At 52.7% G+C, this 20,891-nt stretch overlaps 1 protein-coding gene across 7 annotated transcripts; it reads left to right on the top strand.

Moving 5' to 3' along the window:
* Positions 1 to 531: 531 nt before the first annotated feature.
* Positions 532 to 19,811, top strand: DHCR7 (7-dehydrocholesterol reductase). 7 transcript variants are annotated; one of them, XM_072758689.1, is made up of 11 exons: positions 549 to 611; positions 2,050 to 2,509; positions 4,489 to 4,617; positions 7,020 to 7,123; positions 7,667 to 7,889; positions 9,427 to 9,517; positions 10,308 to 10,521; positions 12,277 to 12,481; positions 13,308 to 13,439; positions 16,139 to 16,617; positions 17,204 to 19,811. In XM_072758689.1, the coding sequence occupies exons 4-10, from the start codon at positions 7,026 to 7,028 to the stop codon at positions 16,601 to 16,603; spliced, it is 1,428 nt and encodes a 475-aa protein (XP_072614790.1). In that variant the 5' UTR covers positions 549 to 611; positions 2,050 to 2,509; positions 4,489 to 4,617; positions 7,020 to 7,025; the 3' UTR covers positions 16,604 to 16,617; positions 17,204 to 19,811. The 7 variants fall into 7 exon arrangements, with proteins under 7 accessions (XP_025859989.2, XP_025859987.2, XP_072614790.1 ...); XM_072758690.1 differs by having other exon boundaries at positions 577 to 1,591; XM_072758692.1 differs by having other exon boundaries at positions 582 to 611; positions 2,050 to 2,315.
* The last annotated feature ends 1,080 nt before the right edge of the window (positions 19,812 to 20,891 follow it).

The following is a 20,891-nucleotide window of genomic DNA, read 5'->3' as shown; positions in this document are numbered from 1 at the left end:
CATAACCCGAATGCTATGCTACTCCCGCGGTTTCTTTGCCTTTAAAGATGCCTGTAATTGCTAATCGGCGCTCTGCCACCTCTGAGGCGGGGAGCCCGTTTGCGCAAACGTCCAATAAACCCTCTTGCTTGTTGCATCTGCCTGTCTGGGGTCTGAGTCTCTGGGGCGTCCACCGGGACGCGTTGGCACCCGTGAGCCAGGGTCCAACAAGGGGAAGAGGCTTGCATGCGGCCACCGGGTGGATGGAGCTCCCGGCCTCGCGCGTGCTCTGCGTTCTGAGCTCCGGTGGGTGCGGGGCCCCCAGCAGCTGCGCCAGCCACGCGCGGGGCGGACCCTCGGCCGTCAATCCCGCGCCCCAGCGGCGCCGAGTGGCCGGTTCCGTGGCCCGGAGTCAGCTCAGGGGGTGGGGCGAAGCGGGCGACCAATCGCAGGGCGCAGGGACGCCGGCCGCGCAGGGCCCGCCTCCGATTGGTCGTCTGTGGCATCACGTCATGTCGGAGCCGGGCCCCGGGGGCGGGGCTTGGGGCGGGGCTTGGGGCGGGCCCTCCAGGCAGCGGGGCGCGCGGCGGGCCGGGCGGGCTGGCTCGGCGGGTGCGGAGCGGGAGGTGCAGGTGAGTGGGCGCGGGGCGCGTCGGTGCTGGGCGCGCAGGTGAGCGGTCGCGGGTGGTCCGCTCTCAGGAGCGCCTGGTCCCCGGCGCCCCGGGCTGACGGCGGGGCCCACCTGAGCTCTTCCTGCAGCTCCTTAGGTGAAGAGACCCCCCCCCCCCCCACCGGGCGCCACAATGGGTGCCCAGATTCGAGACACGGGCAGCCAGGGAGGGGCTGCACAGTGGAGCGAAAAGAAAACCTTGTGCGTGCTCTTGGTAGGAGCAGAAAATGACCCGCTCCTCCTGAGCGCAATTTGAAGGATTTCTTTTTAATGAAATGTCGAGTAGGCTTGTGTATTTTCTCAAAAAATATATGGATGCGTGGGGTGGGGGAGCTGAGCACCACCGGGCCTGGAGAAGTCTGGTAGTAAAATTCAGATAACTATGATGATAACAGCTAATCTTTCCGAGGGTGGTGCCAGGTAGCAGTATTCGACTGCAGAAACATTTCTTGGAACCTTATCTGAACGGCTCAGGTCTGGTTGGGGAGTTTTTTTAATATAAGAGTAGTAGGAACGGAAGAGTACAGACCTGTCGACCTGAACCCAAGGTGAGAAAGAATGTTAACCATCAGAATCAGCGAGGGGATGAAGACAGTCCTGGAAGCCAGGTAGACCTACCTACCCATCAGGCATGTACCTGGAGGAGTGTATCCTGGGACATATTCCAACGGCTGTGTAAACAGGCAGATGCAAGAACTCTCATTGTGATTTCCTGTATATACTTGCAAAATACCAGAAACCACTGCTGACTATCAGTAAGAAGATCAGGTAAATACTGACACACTTCTACAGTGAGATACGCGGCGATGGTTAAAACAAATCGACTCAGCCTGGAAACACGTTCCCAAGCGTGGCACAGCAAAAGGGGCAGTAAGAGATAGTCTGCCGTCAAAAAGACTGAGAAGCTCTACACCGGAACCCTACCCAGTGATGGGAATACAGGTGTTCTTTTCCTATTTTCCAGAAAATATAAAATAATTTAGCAACAACAGAAAGAGTTTTTAAACAACTCTTGGAATCCTAAGACCCACAATCCTGGGAACATTTGTGGTTCTAATGGGGGTCAGGGAAGTTATCTGTGCCTCCCCTCACCCCAATTACCCCAAGGCGTGATGAGACTGACCTTTGGGGTAATTCTTGGTTTACTTGCCTCTTCTTTACAACACACCCCCAGCCCCGCCTGCTGCCCCTGGGCCCTTTGCGGTGGGGGTCGCTCCCTCAATTCACACAGCCTTGATTCTAAAGAGTAAGCTGCATCTTTGTGGCTCCGGGGAATCTACCTTCCAAAAGCTGCAAATATATGCTCACTGTAACACGAGTTTAGATGTCAAATGTGGAGGTCCTTGCCTATCTTCTTCCTCCAGCCCACTCCCAGGAGTCATTAACCTCCATCTCCACAGGCCCGTGTGTGAGCAGAGAAGGCACTCCACCTTCCTCACGTCAGCCTCATCTGTAAAATGGACATCGTAATGCCCACTCTCCAGGGCCGGTGCAAGAACTCAGGAAGATATTGTGCACTTGGAACTCCGTGGATGCTCAGTAAATAGCCACTGTCTGTAAAGGTTGCATCATCCAAGGACGGCCCCAACACTATCTCATGTTCATCTAGTATCTGGCGATCCTCCCTTCAAGGAGTGGAGCCTGACTCCTTTCCCCTGGAAAGGAGGTGGGTGTGGAACTCCCTGTAACCTACAGACTGTGCGGGGAGTGCTGTCACTAGTCTTCTCAGGCCCGCAGACAGGGCGCTACAACTCTGTCAGGTCTGTCGGAACCCTTGCTGGTTTCCTGAACTTCTTCCCATTGCACTGAGGCCACCAGGCTGTGAAGACGCCCAGGCTGGGCCACACAGGCTATGTGAAGGTAGGCGCTCTGGCATATCCCAATCCGTAGCTGCCTAGCCAGTTTCCCTAGATTCCTGACCACAGAAGCAGAGAGAAAGGATGAAGAGGCTGTTGTTTTAAGACACCAGGGGGCAGCACGGTTAGCTGCAGGGCGTAACCAGAATACGTGCGCCTGGGCACTGCAGATGCATGGCCCTTAGACCTCTGCTAGCCTGAGCCTCGTCCTGATGCCCTGCATGAGCCCAGCTGGGCCTTCCTGAGACTTGATGGTGCTGATAGTCATTTTGGTGATAGCTGGCTCTTTCAGGTGAACTCTGTTGCGGTCAGGGAGGGCTCTGAGTGCTTGGTGCCATGACCTTGTGTCCTCGAGGAAGCAGGTGATAGCTGCTTTATGGATGAGAAAGCTGAGGCCTAGCAGGTGGTTCCACAACTTGGATTCCATGCAGGCAGCAGGAATTGGTCCTGCTGAGAACTTGGAGCCTTGATGGGGACTATGGGACCTGTGGGGCAGTCCCTGTGCCAGCCCCCAGATTTCTCTGCTGTGCTCCTGGGCATCTAGTGCATCCCCAAACTTCTAAACTTTATGGATGCTAAAAAGCTGCCAAGGGGTGTAAGTCATCTGTTGTATGGGTCTCAGCCTATAGATGGTGATACTGTGGGCTGGGAATGCCTGAGGCATCCTTCTGGGCTCCTATTACTGTGGCAACCCACCCCTATCCCCCCACCCCCAGTTCCCCTCACCCAGGTCCATCAGGGCTGGCCCAGCCTTTATGGTCTGGATGATTGCAGGATGTTCCTCAGCAACAACCATTGGGGAGCTCCAATGAGCAAGGCTTATTACTCACAGGTCCTGGAGGTACACAGAATGCCCAGAGCCACAGTGGGTCATGGAGAGAGAGAGAGTGTATGGGCTTGGTGCTCTGTCTTCATTAGGGTCAGGGTTGGGAGCCTGGGTTTTCATGGGTTCACTCTTTATTGGCCAGTTTAAAGCATAGAGTGGGAATTAGGGCATAGGAAGAAGTGGGATCACTGCAGCGATCAACTATCTTGGTCACCGAGGGCTTTCTGAAAGCAGACTTTTGTGGAAAGGAGTGGCCTGATCCTTCTCTGGTTGTTTGGCTGTTAGCCAGGTCAAGCAGCTGGTAATATGTTTATTTGAGATGGATGTCTTTGCTAGGGATGCCTTGGCAATCAGAAGCTTAGGGTCAGGCATTTCTCCTACGTCGTCCTCAAACCCTCAGGGGCCTTGTCCTTTTAGCTTTGGCCTGGGGAACTCAAAGACCGGTCAGGGGACCTGACCAGGGTTCCAGAAAGTCCCATCCACTTCCTTGGCTGGTCTTTATTTCCAGGTGTGGGACACTAACTCTCCCTCACCCAGCTTTAACAACTGCTGCAGACCCTCCCATGCGTACACACTCATGACCCAAGACACGGAGGAAGGTCACTGGGTACCACAAGTCTGCAGAGAGCCAGGCTCCAAGCCCACATCACTCTCACTGCTGTTTTCATGTCCTTAGGCTCTCACTGGCTTCTAGAATGTATCAATGGAATGTGATAACTCTAGGGGCTTGACTCAGGCTGGTGGTACTATAAAGCTTCAGGGAATGTTTCAGATGCCTATGTGGCTGCTTGGTGTAAGTCTTCAAAGAAAATGCCTTTCTGTTCATCGCTACTGGTCAGGTCTGCATCTTCGTGTGCCAAGGCTCATGCCCAAGTGACGCCTCCATGAAGACTTCCATTCAGTCCCCCCGGTATCATTAAGTACTTACTATTTGCCTGGTGCTGTGTGTGCCAGGCAAAGAAGCTGGGTGGTAATAGTGCCTTCTCCCTCCTCTCCCATGTGGGGTATCTTCCGCTTTTGAACCCCAAATGCTGAGCTTGCACTTCTCACTTGGTTCCAACAGTGAGCCTTGAATAAATGCCATTTAGGTCCTTATCTGCCCTCAATCCTGAAATGTCAGCTCCCTGAGTGTCTTCATCATCTTTGTGTCCCTACAGGACTTTGCTCAGTGGGTTGAGAAGGATAAAGTGGGCCTTTTGAATCAGAGAGCCTAGAGATTTTAGAGTGGCCCATTCCAGAAGGAACACTTCCATTCTGCTGTGAAACCCTTAGACAAGACGTCGGAGGTAAGCATGTCTTAGCACGGTTGTTCATGGGCATAGACAGTGACTTTCTAACTTTGAACAGGTAAAGACAGCTGGTACATCTACTCCTGTCTGTGAGTCTTAGGAATAAAATGAAATATACCCTAAGCACCTCCCTCTCTCCAGTTTCCGGCTGCCTAGTGCCAAGGATATAACTTACACATTTATTATAAGATTTAATGCTTATGACAGAGGGGACTCCTGGGTGAATGAACTCTGCAATCTCAAAATATTTATTTGGGCTTGTTTTAATCTGTAGAAGATACACTTTTTCCTTTTGGCAGCACTCTCCGTTTGGCTTTTCCATACTTGATTCTGAGCCTGTATGTTTCTGGCCCTCTTACAGTTTTCTACCATGTTCAGTCAAAGTGACTGCCACACACCAAGCTCTGTATTCTGTTTCGGGGCTGTAAAGATGGATGGTCTATAAAGAACTGTTCATCCTACTCTGTACATCATGGATAGATGTTCCAACTAACTAACCTGTGAAAATTAAGTGATGTTGCTACGGTTCCCACACCACAAGTGAAAATTGTTTTGTCACTGAAACTTTTTTTAATGTACATTTGTGTTAAAGTAACTCATGTTTACATTTTTAAACAAATTAATGGGTTTTAAGGCTTATATATAGAATAAACAGTTCCCCAATTCATCCTATAGTCTCAGCTCCCAGAAGCAAATACTTTTCATTCTTTTTTTTTTTTTTACTTTTCATTCTTTTAGTTACTTTTGTGTTGTTGTTTTTACCTGCTTATTTTTAAATAATTTGCTTTTGCCATTCCTAACTTTATGTATCCTTCTATACATCCAGTATTCAGTCTATAACCAGATTTTACATTGTTATAACAAAGTTGCTACTATTTACTGTTAGGCCAAATAATGTACTATAATTATTATGGTTTGGGTTTTTTTTCCCCCTTATATGACTTTTTTTTTCTCTCTCTTTCTCCTTCCTTCCTTCCTTCCTTCCCATTTAATAAGGTTTCTATGCATCTATCACTATTATTTCTGAATACTCTAACAGAGCTGTCATACATATCAGTAATCTTTCATGCTCTAACACAATAAAATTCATCATTTCCATTCTCCTTCCCATTATAGCTATTCATTTTGTACCAGTGTAGCCTGGTTACTGTCTGGTGCACTGCACAGCTCTCAGCCCCTTGTCCTTTCATTGGGCTTTCCTTTAAGTAGCTCTCTTGGATCCTGTGTATTCTCTGAATAATAGTTAATCCAGGGATAGAATTCTAGGTTGCAAAAAAGTTTCCCTCAGAGTTTTTAAAGTTTTCCGTCATTGTCTTCTAGAATCCAACTTGCTGCTGGTGTGATTCTTAATTCAGGATTGTTCTATAAAAACTTTTAAAGTAATTTTTTCTTATCCCTGATATTTTGAAACTTTATAATTAGAACTTATTCTGGAAGTGTAGATATCACTGCTTCCCGCATAGACAAGTTCAGTTATTCTACTTTCTGTGTGTGTGTGTGTAGAGTGGTAATGTATTGAATGCACTGTATGAACCAGACTACATTCTAGGATTTGGTAGTAGTGCAATGAATAGGACATATGTTTCCTGAACTTGGGGAGCCAGCATTCTAATGGAGGGAGACAGGCAATAGACATGCACTCAAATTTTAAAAAGCAGTCTACATGATGTGAAGAGTTATTAAGAAAATAAAGTAACAGGTAGAGTGCCTTGGCAGGGGGTTTGGGGTGCAGACGATATGGTTTGGCTGATTGGCTTGTAGATTGGTTCAAGATGAATGGCTATAGGGGAGAGGGAGAATGAAAATGATAAATTCTATTGTGTGCAAGTGTGTATGGCCAATGTGTATGATAGCTCTATAAAAGCAATCAGAAAAAAAAATTAGTGATAATTAACTCCAGGAAAAATAAAAGGTCATACTAAGGAGGGGACATTTTACAAAAGACTTGAATGAGGAGACCTGCAAAGCATGTTCTAAGCAGAAGTTGCAGCAATCATGAATGAGATGAACCATATTCAAGGATCATTAAAGACCCAATGTGCCTGGTTTAGAAGGTATGAGTAGAGAGTGGGGAGGACAGGAGACAGGAGCAGATTGCAAGAGGGCTCTGAGCCATGGATGGCTTAGTTCACATGGCAAGAGGGCATTCTGCCTCCGTCTGAGCCTGAATCAAGAGAAGTAGGAGGGCCACATGGGAAGTTATTGCAGATTTCAGGAAGGAAAGGCTACAGAACAATCCATGATCTCTCCTCTGCCTGGAATCTGCCATTGAGGACAAGGTAGTGAGTAGGCAAGTGAAAGAGGCGAGTCCTGCGGAGTCTGAGCAGTGACAGATGTGACAGGGAAATGTGGTGGTTGTTCATGGGATGATCTGAGCGGGATATGTCTTCTTCTCTCAGGGCCCAATGGCTGCAAAATCTCCACCCAGCGTTCCCAAAACCAAGAGTCCGGGCAGCATCGTCAACAGCAGGGCCGAGACTCAAGGGCAGTGGGGTCGTGCCTGGTAAGGATCTTGCCAGTCTTCCCAGCTAGAAAACAAAAGGAGGTCTTAGTGAGAGGTGGCCAGCCTCTGGGATTTTAGGGGCTTATATTAAATACAATTTTTATCATCCAGACTAATGAAAAGTAAGCAGTTTTCCCTTTTAGAAAGTAAGGAGTTGAAGAAGAAATGAAAAACTGCCCAAAACAGGCTGACCCTGGCTGTGCAGCTCACTGTTGTCTCTGTCCTCCTGAAACTTGGGAGTAGGTGAGCAGCCCCCTTGCCAGGAACCAGTAAACCTCTGGCCTTGTGGGTTGCAAAAGGTCTTTGGGCTCTGGGCTTTCTTTGGGTGCCCACAGAGCCATCAACTTCTCTGCTGCTCACGGTAGAGCACACACGTTAAGTGGCTCTTCCAGGCAACGGGGAGGCCTCTGCACGGAGAGTGAACAGCTGTCTGAGACACTGGCCGGTTTGAACAAGGCAACCCATACAGACACGCAAAACATTGTCTGCAAGGTCATGGGGCCAGCCAGGCCCTGCATGACTGTCTGTTGTCTGCCATTGCAGGGAGGTGGACTGGTTTTCGCTAGCGAGCGTCATCTTTCTGCTGCTCTTCGCACCTTTCATTGTGTACTACTTCATCATGGCGTGTGACCAGTACAGCTGTTCTCTGACTGCCCCCGTGATGGATGTCGCCACTGGGCGTGCTCATCTCTCAGACATCTGGGCCAAGACGCCACCTGTGACAAAGAAAGCAGCCCAGCTGTATGCCTTATGGGTCACGTTCCAGGTCAGCCCTCCCTGGCTACTGTCGTCAGGGCACAGTGAGTGCCAAGTGTCCCTCTGCTGGGATGGCCACTTTTCTGGGAAACGGGACCCTGGCTTAGGTTGGCATTCTTGTTCTCAGGCCCCAGCAGGGCATTACCTGGAGCCTGACCCACTTAGCTTTGTTTTCTAATAGAATGCACCTGGTGGCATCACGGTATCTAACACACGTGGGGTGGGAGCCTCCCCACAGTTCAGGAACACATGCAGCCCTGCAGGGACATGCATACTTGTATGGAACAAGACCGTGTGGGAGGGTGTGAGGCAGGGCTGGCCTAGGGAAGCCCAGTGCACAACAGGAAGCTTCTCTCATCAGTAGCCCATGGGATGGGGGGATCCCTGGGTGGCTCAGCGATTTGGTGCCTGTCTTCTGCCCAGGACGTGATCCTGGGGTCAGGGGATCAAGTTTCCACATCAGACTCCCTGCTTGGAGCCTGCTTCTCCCTCTGCCTGTGTCTCTGATTCTCTCTGTCTCTGTCTGTGTCTCTCATGAATAAATAAATAAAATCTTTAAAAAAAAAAAAAAAGGTAGCCCATGGGAAGGAACATTCCAGACCCCAGAAGGATATTCTTTGTTACAAGAGACACCACTCAGCAAAGCCAAAGCCTGTGTTCCCAGCAGGTGGCTTCACAGTCCTGGCCAATGACATCCTCACCTCTGTTGTGACCACACTGGCCTTTGAGACCAGGAGGCGTTTACCAGGAAGGCGCTGTTGGGCACAAACAACCTGGTGAACAGGCAGGGTTGTTTATTATCTGAATCCAGGGAAATGGAGCCAGGAAAAGGCTCCCCCTCACATCCCAGGCTTCTTCCCTTGAGGAAAGCTCCAACCCTTTGTAGTAGATTTTCCTTAGGGTCCCAACTTTTGGGCTTCAGGCTCACCCTTATTTCCGGTCTCTTGGTCCCTTTGGGTGAAAAACAAGAAGGGGCAGCATGAGTAGACCTAAAAGTAGAAATGCCAGTGGACAAGTGGATACTTGCAGAACATTACCCTCCATGCAGAACATTACCCAGCCGGGAGAAGGAGTGGGGCACTTGTGTGCTATGGTGAGGCTGGGGTTCTCTCTTGGGGTGATGGACATGTTCTGGAACTGGATGGTGGTAGTGGCTACACACCCCTATGAATGCACGAAATGAGCCTGAAAAGGTCTGAAAGGGTGAATTGCATGGCATGTGAATTCTTTCACTCTCTTAAATGGCCCCAGAAATGTGAGTGGCGAGGACTCGTGGGCTCTGCTGGGGGGAGACTGCTCTACAGCTTTATGTGGTAATAAGCTTCCCACTCAGGGCTATGCTCCCTTCAGAGCCCCACCAGGCCTGCGGCCTCCGCTCCCTCCCAGGGCCACGGACTCTTCTGGAAGGAGTGACCGACCCAAATCAGCATTTCTGCCATTCATGTGGTGCTTTTGCGTGGGTCATGTTAGTGAATGAAAGCAAGGTTGTATGGAAACAGCCAGACCCTCCAGGCCACCAGTGACACAGCCTAAAATCTCTGCCGCAGGTGCTTTTGTACATGGCACTTCCTGACTTCTGCCATAAGTTTCTGCCGGGCTACGTGGGAGGTGTTCAAGAGGGTGCCGTGACCCCCGCAGGTAAGCTGAGCCCGTGGGTCCTTCTTCTCTCCCTGCCTCTTTGTCTCATGGGGCCTGTCCACCCCCTGCTGCTTCCACTCTGGAGTGTGCTCACTGACCAAATGAAAGTGAACTTTGCTGGGACATTGCCATAGCCTAGGGCTGACCCGGCCCGAGGTTGGAGATCCCATTCTTCAGCGGACAGGGAACTGACTGGCCCTGGCCCTCACAATTGGTTGATGTAATTGGGGCTCCTGAAGTGTCTTCCGACCCAGAGCACTGCTTTGGCCCCTGGCATCCAGGCAGGAGGACTAGGGGCCTGCAGAGCTGCCCTGTCCGTGCATGTGCATTCCCCACTGTCACTGAGAACCCAGGGGGAGCCCCGCAGGGAGAACACAGGTGGAATCCGCCCTGTCCCTGCCTGCAGGGGGCTCCCAGGGCAGCAGGGAGGCTGTGGTGCTTCCCGACAAGTACCTTGGAGGCATCCTCTCCCTCCAGCAAACTGCAGGCCGGTGACCCAGCCTGTGCTTGGCTAAGGAGAATCAGAACCAGAGGACTAGTCTGAGCCCTTTGCCTCTTCCCAGGACTCTGAAAGCACAAGCAGTTAATTCCTGGACTAACTGTGTGATGTGTGCTACTGGCATTTTGACCTGGGGTCCCATGTTATAGCAGAAGCTGTGCAGCTTCAGGGCTGTGACCTGGGTGTCCCAGACAGGCCCGGAGCAGCTGAGGCCCACAAAGCAGGGAGGGTCTGCACCAGCTGCTGTTTCAGTCAGGAAAACACTTTGACTTTTGAATCTTCTGTCTGCAGGGGTTGTCAACAAGTATGAAATCAATGGCCTGCAAGCGTGGCTCATTACACACCTTCTCTGGTTTGCAAACTCTCATGTCCTGTCCTGGTTCTCTCCCACCATCATCTTCGACAACTGGATACCATTGCTGTGGTGCGCCAACATCCTCGGCTATGCGGTTTCCACCTTTGCCATGATCAAGGGTTATTTCTTCCCCACCAATGCCAAAGACTGGTACGTTCTTTAGCAGCTGGTCAGGCCTAAAGTGGAATGTGGCCTTTCCACCCCTTGCCTTTCTCTACGACCTTGGGATAGGAGGCTGTAAAGCCCTGAAGAAGGAGAATCCTTGAAGGAGATGCCTAACAGATCTTGTTTGATTCTGGGAAACATCCTTTCTGAATGTCCAGAGGTCTTCTTCTGCCTTAGGAAGAATGCAGTGGAAGATGGCCAAGTCCGTCTTTAGCCAAGTCATCACCTATAGGGCTATCATGGCAGCAGGGAAGTGGTAAAGGCAGCCCATTGCCTCCATCTCTGGAACATGAATCTGGCCTGAAACAATCTTAGTGAGGAGTATTGTTATCTCAGTAGTTTTAATGTGAGAGCCTCCCAGGGAGAGCCCTACTGGTTGGTGCCTTCTCATGGAAGCTTTGGGTTGGAGAGTTGTGAGCCCTCCAGCTAGCCATCTCCTCATCTAGCTCTTTCTCCATCCACACATCCATGTACCCACCCACCCACCCGTCCTTCCATGTATCCATCCACCCACCCACCCACCCATGCATCCTTCCATCCATTCATCTATCCATCCACTTACGTACTAACTCATTCGTTTAACCCACCCATTTACCTATCTACCCATCCATCCCTCCATTTAACCCACCCATCCACCCATCTTCCCATCTACCCATTCAACCCTATTCCATTCATCCCACCCACTCATCTACCTGTCCAACCCCCATCCTTCATCCTTGCCTCCCTCAATCCCTCCATCCATCTCTACCTCCATCAATAGATGTTGGTTGGGTTCCTCCAATAGATGGATGTAAGCAGTCATGAATGAGACCCTTGTGCTTGGGTGTCTACATTTTAGTCCCCCGTACATTTAGGGACCCCAAAAAAACTAAAATATGTTTCTTTTAACTCTTGCTCTTGGGAAACATCTTTGGATGATGGTGCTTTGTGACTTGTGTGGTAATTAGGTAATGAGGCTGGTCTTCTGTGAGTCATTTTCAGTGCTTTCTAATTAATCACCTGTTGTAGACTTTATATATTTTGCTTTTTTTGTTTTTTTTTTAAATACTTATCCTGAGGGAAACAAACATGAAAATGTTTTATCTCATTAACACAGAAATCCTTATGTGTCTACAAGTTATATCTGAGGAAGGTCTCCATATCACTCATCTTGGCTGATTCTGTGTCACCCCTGGAGAGGGCTGTGGGGTCAGGAACCAGGGCAACAAATGACTAGCAAGGGTTGGGGTGGGAGAGCTGGAGCCAGGCACCTGGTTCTGAGCATGCTGCTTTTACCCAGGTAGAGATCTGGGCATGATTTGTCATTTGACTTGCCCGTGGGGGCCCGAGTGCCCTGTGAGTCACTTCCAACCTTGACTGCAACTTTCCAACTATGCTTGACTGCAAAAAAAGATCTTCATGTAGTTATGCAGCCAGTTATGCAGCTCAGCGGACCATGTCTCAAGGGGGGCCTGGAGGAGGGTGGGGAGAAACCTGGCAGCTCAAGGGAAGACCCCCCCGCCACCTTCCCAGGGAGGCAGCAGGCAGCCCAGGTGCCTGTTTCTCAGGATGACTCTGCCAAGCTGGAGCTGAGTGTCCAGTGAGAGCCGGTGGGACATGAAGGGACTGGTGTGTCATCTGCTTGCACCTCCGCAGCTGATGCCAGGGTTAGGCGGGGTGCTTGTGTCCATGCCCACACACAGGCCCTGTGTCGTGAGACACGCTCTTTGGCTAAATGTATGTGTTTTTTCTATTTTCAAGCAAATTCACAGGCAATTTCTTTTACAACTACATGATGGGCATTGAGTTTAACCCCCGGATTGGGAAGTGGTTTGACTTCAAGCTGTTCTTCAACGGACGCCCTGGGATCGTTGCCTGGACCCTCATCAACCTGTCCTTTGCGGCCAAGCAGCGGGAGCTCCACGGCCAAGTGACCAACGCCATGATCCTGGTCAACATCCTGCAGGTAGCCTGTCTGAGGCCACAGGCGTGGAAGAACTGATGCTTACTGGGTGCAGGGAAACCTGGAAGCCAGATAGTTTTTGAAAAACCTTAATCCACTGCATTTAGAAGGGAGTCGGCCCCTTTCTGGGTCATCTCTGGGGAGCAGGTGAGGGAGCACGTGGGGACAGATTCCGTCACAGTGTATCAGGTGTCACGCTGGCCCTGGGGACTCCTTTGGTGCAGGGCCTCTTTCCCAGGGGCACTTGTTAACAGCTCCAGCTTGTCCTTGGTCCTGGCTGTATTCACAGTTTATGGTCTGTGAAGTGTGTTCCCATACGGGTCTCCCCGTGGGTCTCAGGTTGGGAGGAGGGACAGTAATCCATTTCCACCTTTTCTCCATCTGCATGGAAGGACACAGGTCACCTGGCTGGGCTGGGTCTTGGTGCTGCAGGGGCAGCTGGCAGGGCATGTCCTGGGGTACCCACGGGTGAAGGGCTTCCAAGCTGGCGTGGATTCTGGCATACAGTGCTCCTTCCTTGTGGGCTGTCCCAAGCTCTTCTGCTGGAGTGACCTTGGTCTTCTCTGAGGTCCGCAGCCCAGGTGGCGTCTCCTAGGGCATTGCTGGGTGCCCCACTTGTGCAGATTCTCTGCGTATAGGGCCCCCTGACCTGTTCTCCAGCTGCCCCCTGTGTCCCAGGCATGGTGGAAACATGGAAGCAGCCCAGTGGAGTGCATCACCGAGGAGCTCAGAAACACCCCAGGTGCCACCTCCTCATCTATGAAAATGTGGTATTCCTGAGGGCCCCTTGGTGCCCCTGGGTCAGTCCACGGCTCTCCTTGTTTTGCAGGCCATCTACGTGTTGGACTTTTTCTGGAATGAAACATGGTACCTGAAGACCATCGACATCTGCCACGACCACTTTGGGTGGTACTTGGGCTGGGGGGATTGTGTCTGGCTGCCGTACCTTTACACACTGCAGGTGAGGAGCCATGTGGTGCGCGGCCCAGTGGAACACTCAGTCATTAGGGCCCCGGGCATGCCCAGGGCTGCCCTCGGAGACACGGCCGATCACGTGCTGAGCTCCACTCCCACACACGGGCTATGCTTGGGAGACAACAGAGACAGGACAGGGGAGCCACTCCCTGTTTCCAGGAGGAAGGGAAGGTTTGGTGTATTAGTCAGCTTGGGCTCCGTGACAAATACCGTAGACCGGGAGGGGAGCTTGGGCCACAGATGCTCACTGTCCCCCTGTCCTGGAGGCTAGAAGCCTGAGATGCAGGTGTGGGCAGTTGGGGTCCTCCTGAGGCCTCTCTGTGTGTATGTAGACAGCCATGCTCTCCCTGGGTCCTCCAGGGGTTGTCCCTTCATGTGTGTTTGTGTCCTGATCCCCTCTTCTCATACGGACCCCAGTCACACTGGCTCAGGCCCATGCTGGTGACCCCATTTTACCTTGATTACCCTCTAAAGACCCCATCTCCAGGTATAGATCCATTCTGGGGTCCTCAGGGTTAGGGCTCCAGTTATGAATTTGGGGGACACAGCGTGTGACACTTAAAGATGACATGGTATAGACTTTAGGTTAAAAGGAATAATTTGGCTGAGCTGGGTGGATGGAGGGGGGTATTTATATTCATATCAAATCTTAGTGGTTGAAGGATGAGAGGTTTTCCTTCTCACCTTTGTTTGTTCCATAAACTCGTGATGAGCATCTGTGTAGTGCCAGCACGTGCTGGAGATGCAGAAGCAAAGGAGACGGGCGTGGGCTGTGCCCCCTCAGGGCTCACAGTCAGTGGGAAAGGCAACCTGGGGCAGGGAGGGGTGCTGGCTTCTGAGAGAGGGCCCAGGAGGAGCCCCTGACTTGCCTAGGGTGGTGGGCAGACCCATTGAGAGATCCCATTACAGCTGGGCTGAGAGCAGTGCTGATGCTGGGTCTGAGAATATTCCAGACAGGTGGACCGGCCCCTGCTAAGTCTTACTAGTGAGAGAATTCAGGGCTCAGAGGAGGCAGCTCGGAAGGGGCTTGGGGTCCTCAGGAGAGCCCTGGCCTGCCCCACGGAATTCAGGTGTCACAGAGTTGGCCGAGGGAGCCACAGGGACCTGGGTTCACACCAGTTAGGGGAGGCAGCCTTGAGCACAGCCCCAGACCCCTTTGGAAAACTAGGGCAGCTCCCCCTCAGCAGGGCTGGACGAAGCCGTGGAGGGGCATCCGAGTGGTGCCGGCCAGGTGGCCGGTTGCTGCTGCCCACCCACCCTGCACTCCATGCAGAGCTGCCTCGGGGTGTCTGAGGCAGTTGGGGATTAGGGGAGGCCTCGTCATCGGGCTCCCACGCACTCCCAACTCCTACAAGAACCCCTGCTCCGTGGCGTGCTGAGTGTGGCAGCTTGGAAGGCATTGGCCAGATGCCACCTGTTCATTCTGTGAGTGAGCAAGGAGGCTGGGGACAGGGAAGAGAGCATGGTCCAGGGCTCTGGCCTCGCTGGCAGTGAGCAGGGCGGCTGCCTGGGCAGTTGTGTGGGAAGGCCTGGTCACCTGCACGGGGGCCAAGTGGTGGCAGCCAGTCCTGCATGAGGCTGTGACAGGGGCTGACTTGGGCTTGTGGAGCCCCGTGTAGTGTCCCCAAGCAGGAAAGTCACAGCAGAGCAAGTGTGGGAGAGAGCCCTGGCCTGGGGCTCTGGGACCCAGTCCCGCCATGGTCTACCTGCACCTGCTTCTCCACCTGGCTGGTTGCTCGCCCTGGGCTCCCTGATTCTGTGAGCTCCATGCTCCAGGCACATGAGCCAATAGCAGTGGATTGTCGGTGTATAGCTACACGCCTACATAGTAGATCACACGTGGGATCATACCCACGTGTCTCTTACTGTGTTCCAGGCCTCGTATAAACCTACGTACACATGTGTGTATATATCTGTATATATATATATACATATTCACACACACATGCACAGAGGAGAGAAATATTAACTGGTTTATGTGATTGGGGGGCCCAGCAAGTCTGAAATCTTTAGGGCAGCCAGCACGCTGGAGGTCCAAGGAGTTGATGTCAGAGTCTGCTCGAGCCTGAAGGCCATCTGCTGGTATAATCCACTCATTCTGAAGGGAGGTTGACCTTTTTTTTTCTAAGCCTCAACTGATTGGATGAGCCCCATCTACATGGTGGAGGATACACTGCTTTTCTCATAAGTCTACCAATTTAAGTGTTACTTTTATCTTAAAAAAAATGCCTTGACAGCAAGACCACTGTTCAACCAAATGTCTGGGTATGTGACCTAGCCAAGGTGACATAAAGTCAACCATCATAAAATTGTGTTTTTTTTTTTTTATAAAATTGTGTTCAAATGATATTTTTTTGTGTTGTAAGTTACAGTTACGCTACACATATGACATACGTGTGTGTATGTGGACACATGTATATAGGTACATGGAAAGGGAGGAAGGCAGCTAGATACGAAGATTTGTCTGTTGTGCACACTTGACCCCCACAACCACCCTCTGACACAGGTGCTTTTGCTTACAGAGGAGGAAACAGGTACACGGGATGGGTAGGCAGCTAGTTGGGCAGAGCGGGATCAGAACCCTGGCCGTGCTCCCTGTCGCCCTGCAGACACACGGGATGGGTAGGCAGCTGTTTGGGGCAGAGTGGGATCGGAACCCCAGCCATGCTTCCTGTCGCCCCGCAGGGCCTGTACCTGGTCTACCACCCCGTGCAGCTGTCCACCCTGCATGCCATCGGCATCCTGCTGCTGGGTCTGCTCGGCTACTACATCTTCCGGATGGCCAACCATCAGAAGGATCTGTTCCGCCGCACGGACGGCCGCTGCCTCATCTGGGGCAGGAAGCCCAAGGTCATCGAGTGCATGTACACGTCAGCAGATGGGCAAAAGCACCACAGCAAGCTCCTGGTGTCGGGCTTCTGGGGCGTGGCCCGCCACCTCAACTACACGGGCGACCTGATGGGCAGCCTGGCCTACTGCCTGGCCTGCGGCGGGGGCCACCTGCTGCCGTATTTCTACATCATCTACATGACCATCCTGCTGACCCACCGCTGCCTCCGGGACGAGCACCGCTGCGCCAACAAGTACGGCAGTGACTGGAAGCGCTACACGGCTGCCGTGCCCCACCGCCTGCTGCCCGGGATCTTCTGAAGCACTGTCCCCTGGTAGGAGGAGCCGTGAGGGTTGGTGAAGAGCACGTGAGGCTGGTCTGCCGGCGCTCCTGGCAGCCCACCCCCCCCCCACCCCCCCGCCAGGAGCTTCCAGTCCCTCATCTGAAATGGAATGAGCCTGGTGCTCAGGATGCGCTGCTCCCCCTTGGCCCCGGGGAGTCCTTAGGGCTCGTGCCACCTGCCTCCCTGGCAGCAGAAGCGAGCAGATTCCTCTATGCAGTGATCCGCGGGCAGGCGGAGGGCCTGCTCACCTTTGACCCCCCCCACGATGACCGTGTCTCTCCTGTGTGTTGGGAACCAGACATGCTGGTGTCCAACCTGGAGCAGACACCTGCTTGCTATCACTCATCCTCACAAAATAAAGGAGGGACGTGGATATAGCAGGTGCTCCAATTACCAATTTATTGCCTTTCGGCCCCAGATGTGCTTTCCTTACCTGCTCTGTGATCCTGAGCCGGACCCTGTGGACATCTCTTCTTTGCTGTGTGCACGATGTTATATATGAGGGACACTGCATGGACGAGGGGGCTTCTCTTTCTGGTTTCAGTGACATCTCCTTCCCTGTTGCTCACGTCTGCAGGGCTGCAGTGAGGAGACATCCAAGGTGCCTGCCCAGAGCATGCAGAGGTCCCAGCATGGGCCGCAGCTCCCAGGGTCTGACCCTCTGAGCGTCCAGCCGCAGCCTCGCCTGCCAGCCCTCTGTGGGGTGCATCCCGCTTGCCTGGTAACTGCACACATTGGCTCAGGCAGCCCAGCAAACCTGTGTGCTGTCCAGGGAGCCTTCTCCAGCAAGATGTGAATCCCAGCCTCCAGGAGGGGGTACCTTTCAAGTGAACTATTTTTTACCCTGGGCATTTGCTGTTAACCCTAGGGTTTTCTTGAGAGCTCTCTTTGAACATTATTGCCTTAGTAGACTTGATAATTCTTTATATTAAACTTGCCCTGATCAAACTTCTCTTTCTCGATTGGGCCTGACTGCACGTAAGGGCTCGGTTTCTGGTACATAGAAGGGGTGCCCAAGATGCGTTTGAAGAGCTGCTTGGGTACTGCTTCAAAGCTGTGAATGCTCCCCAGAGGACTTAGGGGACCGGTGCCAGCCGTCCCCCACCATTTGCCCGCTGTTGGGGCTATTCTTGCGTTGGGAGTGGACGTCGATCACATTCACCAAAGGAAGAAATCCCAGCCTGGCTGCCTGCCTGCGGCAGTGAACAGAGATGCTGGGTAGCAGTGAGCCTTGCCTTCTGCTTGCAGAGACTGGGGAGGAGCGAGCTGTGGGCAGGGAGGGCGGTGCTGGGCAGCACCTCCCCTGCTTCCAGAAGGAACTGGCTGTACAGCCCAGTGGGATGAGAACACGGGCCTCACCCAGGCTGCTGCTCTCTTGCCCATTCATTCCAGCCCCCACGCTGAGGGTGTCCCAGGCATCTGTGTTTGTCACAAGTCATGTGACTGGAATACTGACCAGCATGGAGAGCCACTGCCCTGGATGGCCTTGAGTAGAGTGCGCCCCTCCTCTCAGACACCAAGTGAATTCATTTCAAGGACACTGGAGGGTGCTGCTTGTGAGCTTCAGCCCTGGCTCCACCAAACAGCTGTGGACCTAGATCCGGTGACTTGCCTTCTCTGTGCCTTGGCTTTTCCCATTTGAAAAGGAAGGGCAATTATTTTCCTGCCTTGCTTTGAGAGGGCTTCCTCAGGCTGAATTTGTAGAAGAGCTGTGTGTCCACACCTGGGATCTGTCTCTGTCCACGAGCCCAGTTGTGTGTGTATGTGTGTGTTAGCACTTCTGGGCAGGGCTGCAGGTTGACACTTGTATGCAGCATGCTCAGCAAATTCAAGCCAGGCTTGCCCCAACTTTGTGCAGGAGAGGCTCACTTCTGGCAAGACCAAGATGAGCCCAAGAGCCCTAGCTCCGGGCACAGTGAGATTAGGACCTTGGAGGCCTCTGTGAGGTGCTGGTTACAAAGTTCTAGAAATTCTCAGGGCAGGGTGAAGCCACAGACCCTGGGCCTCTGGGCACATGGCCTGCCTTTTCCCTCCTCCCCAAGAGAGAGGGGCTGCTTGGACCCCCAGAGCCAGGAGGGCCAGCACAGCAGAGATGGTGAAGCCTCGTGGCCAGTGGGGGGTGGGAAGGTGGTGCCACTCTGGGAAAGGCTGCTTCTGTCCTCTGGGCCTCGCCAGGTGTCAGCAGCCTCTGGGACAGGGCTGGCGCAGGAACTTGCGTGGCCACATTCAGATAGGTCCTTGCCCACGAGGAGCTTAAACGTAGCACATCCCATTCCCCGCTGGGCCTTGGGAGGCAGCGGCCCCTCTCCCAAAGCCCATCCTACTGGCTCCGGCAGCGTGCCATGAAATGTTAGCCCAGCCTGCGTTCCAACCTCTAGTCAGAGAACGGCCTCTGTGGGCACTCACCTTCACCCTCTGAGGGCTGGCAGGCTGCTGGCCCTGTTTCCAGAGGCTGATCCTGCCAAGAAACAGGCTCAGGGGTTGAGGCAACTCATCCCCAGTGATGCAACCAGCAAGAGGCAGAGGCCGCATTCAAACCCAGGGGCGTTTGCTTTCAGTCCTGCTGTAACCAATCAACACCAATTTATTTTCTCACAGTTCTGGATTTAAGAATCCAAAATGAGTCTTATAAGACTAAAATGAAGGCATTGGTCGGCAGAGCCACGCTCCTCTGGAGGCTGTTGGGGAGGGTCCTACCCCATCTTCCAGCTCTCGGCTCCTGGCATCCCCAGGCTGGTGGCCTGGTCCCTCCAGCCCCTGCCTCCCATCCTGCAGCCGCGTGGGCCCTGCCCCACGTGGCCACCTGTGATTACACAGAGCCACCTGGAGAATCCTTGGCCCCAGGGTAATTGGTCTAATCATGCCGGCAGTGCCTTGGGCCGGCAACATTCCCGGGTTTTGCAGATTAGGCTGGGGATGTCTTTGGGGCCCTCCCCTCAGGCACCACATGCTCCATCAAGCCTTGCTCACTTTTTCTCCTGCATTCACTACTAAGGCAATAATCCTGTTGTTAAACTAAACCCCAGGTGCTGAGTTAAGACCTCGATTTCTAAGGAAGAAGTCTGCAATGCGGCCGTCCGACCACGGCTTGCTGTCTATAACAGGTGAAATGACCACGATGTTCTCAGAGACACGGGTAAGCACACAGCATGCCTGGCAGCTAATAAAAACTGCAGGTGACCAAGGAGGATCTGAGAAACTGGTGTTTTTATCGATTCAAGGAATAAAAGCTAACCCCACAGGCAGATGACAGCAAAATGCCAGTCCGAGTGCCGCCAAGGTCAGGAGGAGGCCAACACTCTCCGCACAAACAACGTGAGCGTTCTGGAGGGCGGTTTCGACATGCGTGTGCAGGAACTTGAAGAGATAAATACTGTTTGACTCGTGAAGTCAGCTCCACAGATTCCTCAAGTCCCTTTTTATGGTGGTGTCTTCTTTTTCAGTTTGGAACATAACCTCCCGTCTCCCCATTGTGGCCGACTTGCTTGCTTCTGTTATCAGGAAGGTAGCCACATCTCCCTGCAGGCAGCCACATCTCCCCCCCAAACTGGCCTCAGGTTGGGGCCTGCAGTGGAAGGCGTGCCATGGAAGGTGTCCCATGGGTCTCAGGTGTTGTCGCCAGTAGCAGGTGTTCCAGAACTGTCCCCTGTGTGGGCTCTCAAGTCCTCCTTTTGTGACTGGGTCCTCAGGTGCTGCAGGTGTGCTGATGGGTGGGGCTGGCTGCCACCTAGCAGGCCTACTAGGTGGGTGGGGATGCCCATCCTCTAGGGCAGAGCTGCTTTTTTGGAGGGAGGGTGGCAGGAGTGAGCAAGTTGGATGGGACAGGTCTGCAGAGGGACGGTAGGGCAGGGCAGGCAGGGCAAGCAAGGGATATGGTGACTGCCCCGGCTTCGTTCCTGGAGAAAGTTCCTGTAGATCCCTGCTCCCCCAGCACACGTCCTAAAATCACTCAATATATCGATGCCCTTCATGAACGGCCCTAGGTGCTTTTCAGACTGCTGCCTCCATGCTGGGTCTTTTTTTTTTTTTTTTTTTAAAGATTTTATTTATTCATGAAAGACACACACACAGAGAGAGGCAGAGACACAGGCAGAGGGAGAAGCAGGCTCCATGCAGGGAACCCGACCTGGGACTTGATCCTGAAACTCCGGGATCATGCCCTGGACCAAAGGCAGATGCTCAACCACTGAGCCACCCAGGCATTCTGGTGCTGGCTCTTGAACCCAGTGACATAGCACGCTGGCCTTATAGGCCTGGGGTCTTCG

The sequence above is a fragment of the Vulpes vulpes genome, chromosome 5, assembly GCF_048418805.1.
Source record: "Vulpes vulpes isolate BD-2025 chromosome 5, VulVul3, whole genome shotgun sequence".
Taxonomy (NCBI): Eukaryota; Metazoa; Chordata; class Mammalia; order Carnivora; family Canidae; genus Vulpes; species Vulpes vulpes.
The sequence above is the reverse complement of the archived record's forward strand: the minus strand, read 5'-3'. Positions and strand labels throughout refer to the sequence as shown.

Bases quoted from the DNA above. Each gene is read 5' to 3' on its own strand.
- DHCR7 (XM_026004204.2), top strand. From the start codon at position 7,026: ATGGCTGCAAAATCTCCACCCAGCGTTCCCAAAACCAAGAGTCCGGGC. The intron at 7,124-7,666 runs GTAAGGATCTTG...CTGCCATTGCAG, and splicing joins GGGCAGTGGGGTCGTGCCTG to GGAGGTGGACTGGTTTTCGC. The intron at 9,518-10,307 runs GTAAGCTGAGCC...TTCTGTCTGCAG, and splicing joins GGGTGCCGTGACCCCCGCAG to GGGTTGTCAACAAGTATGAA.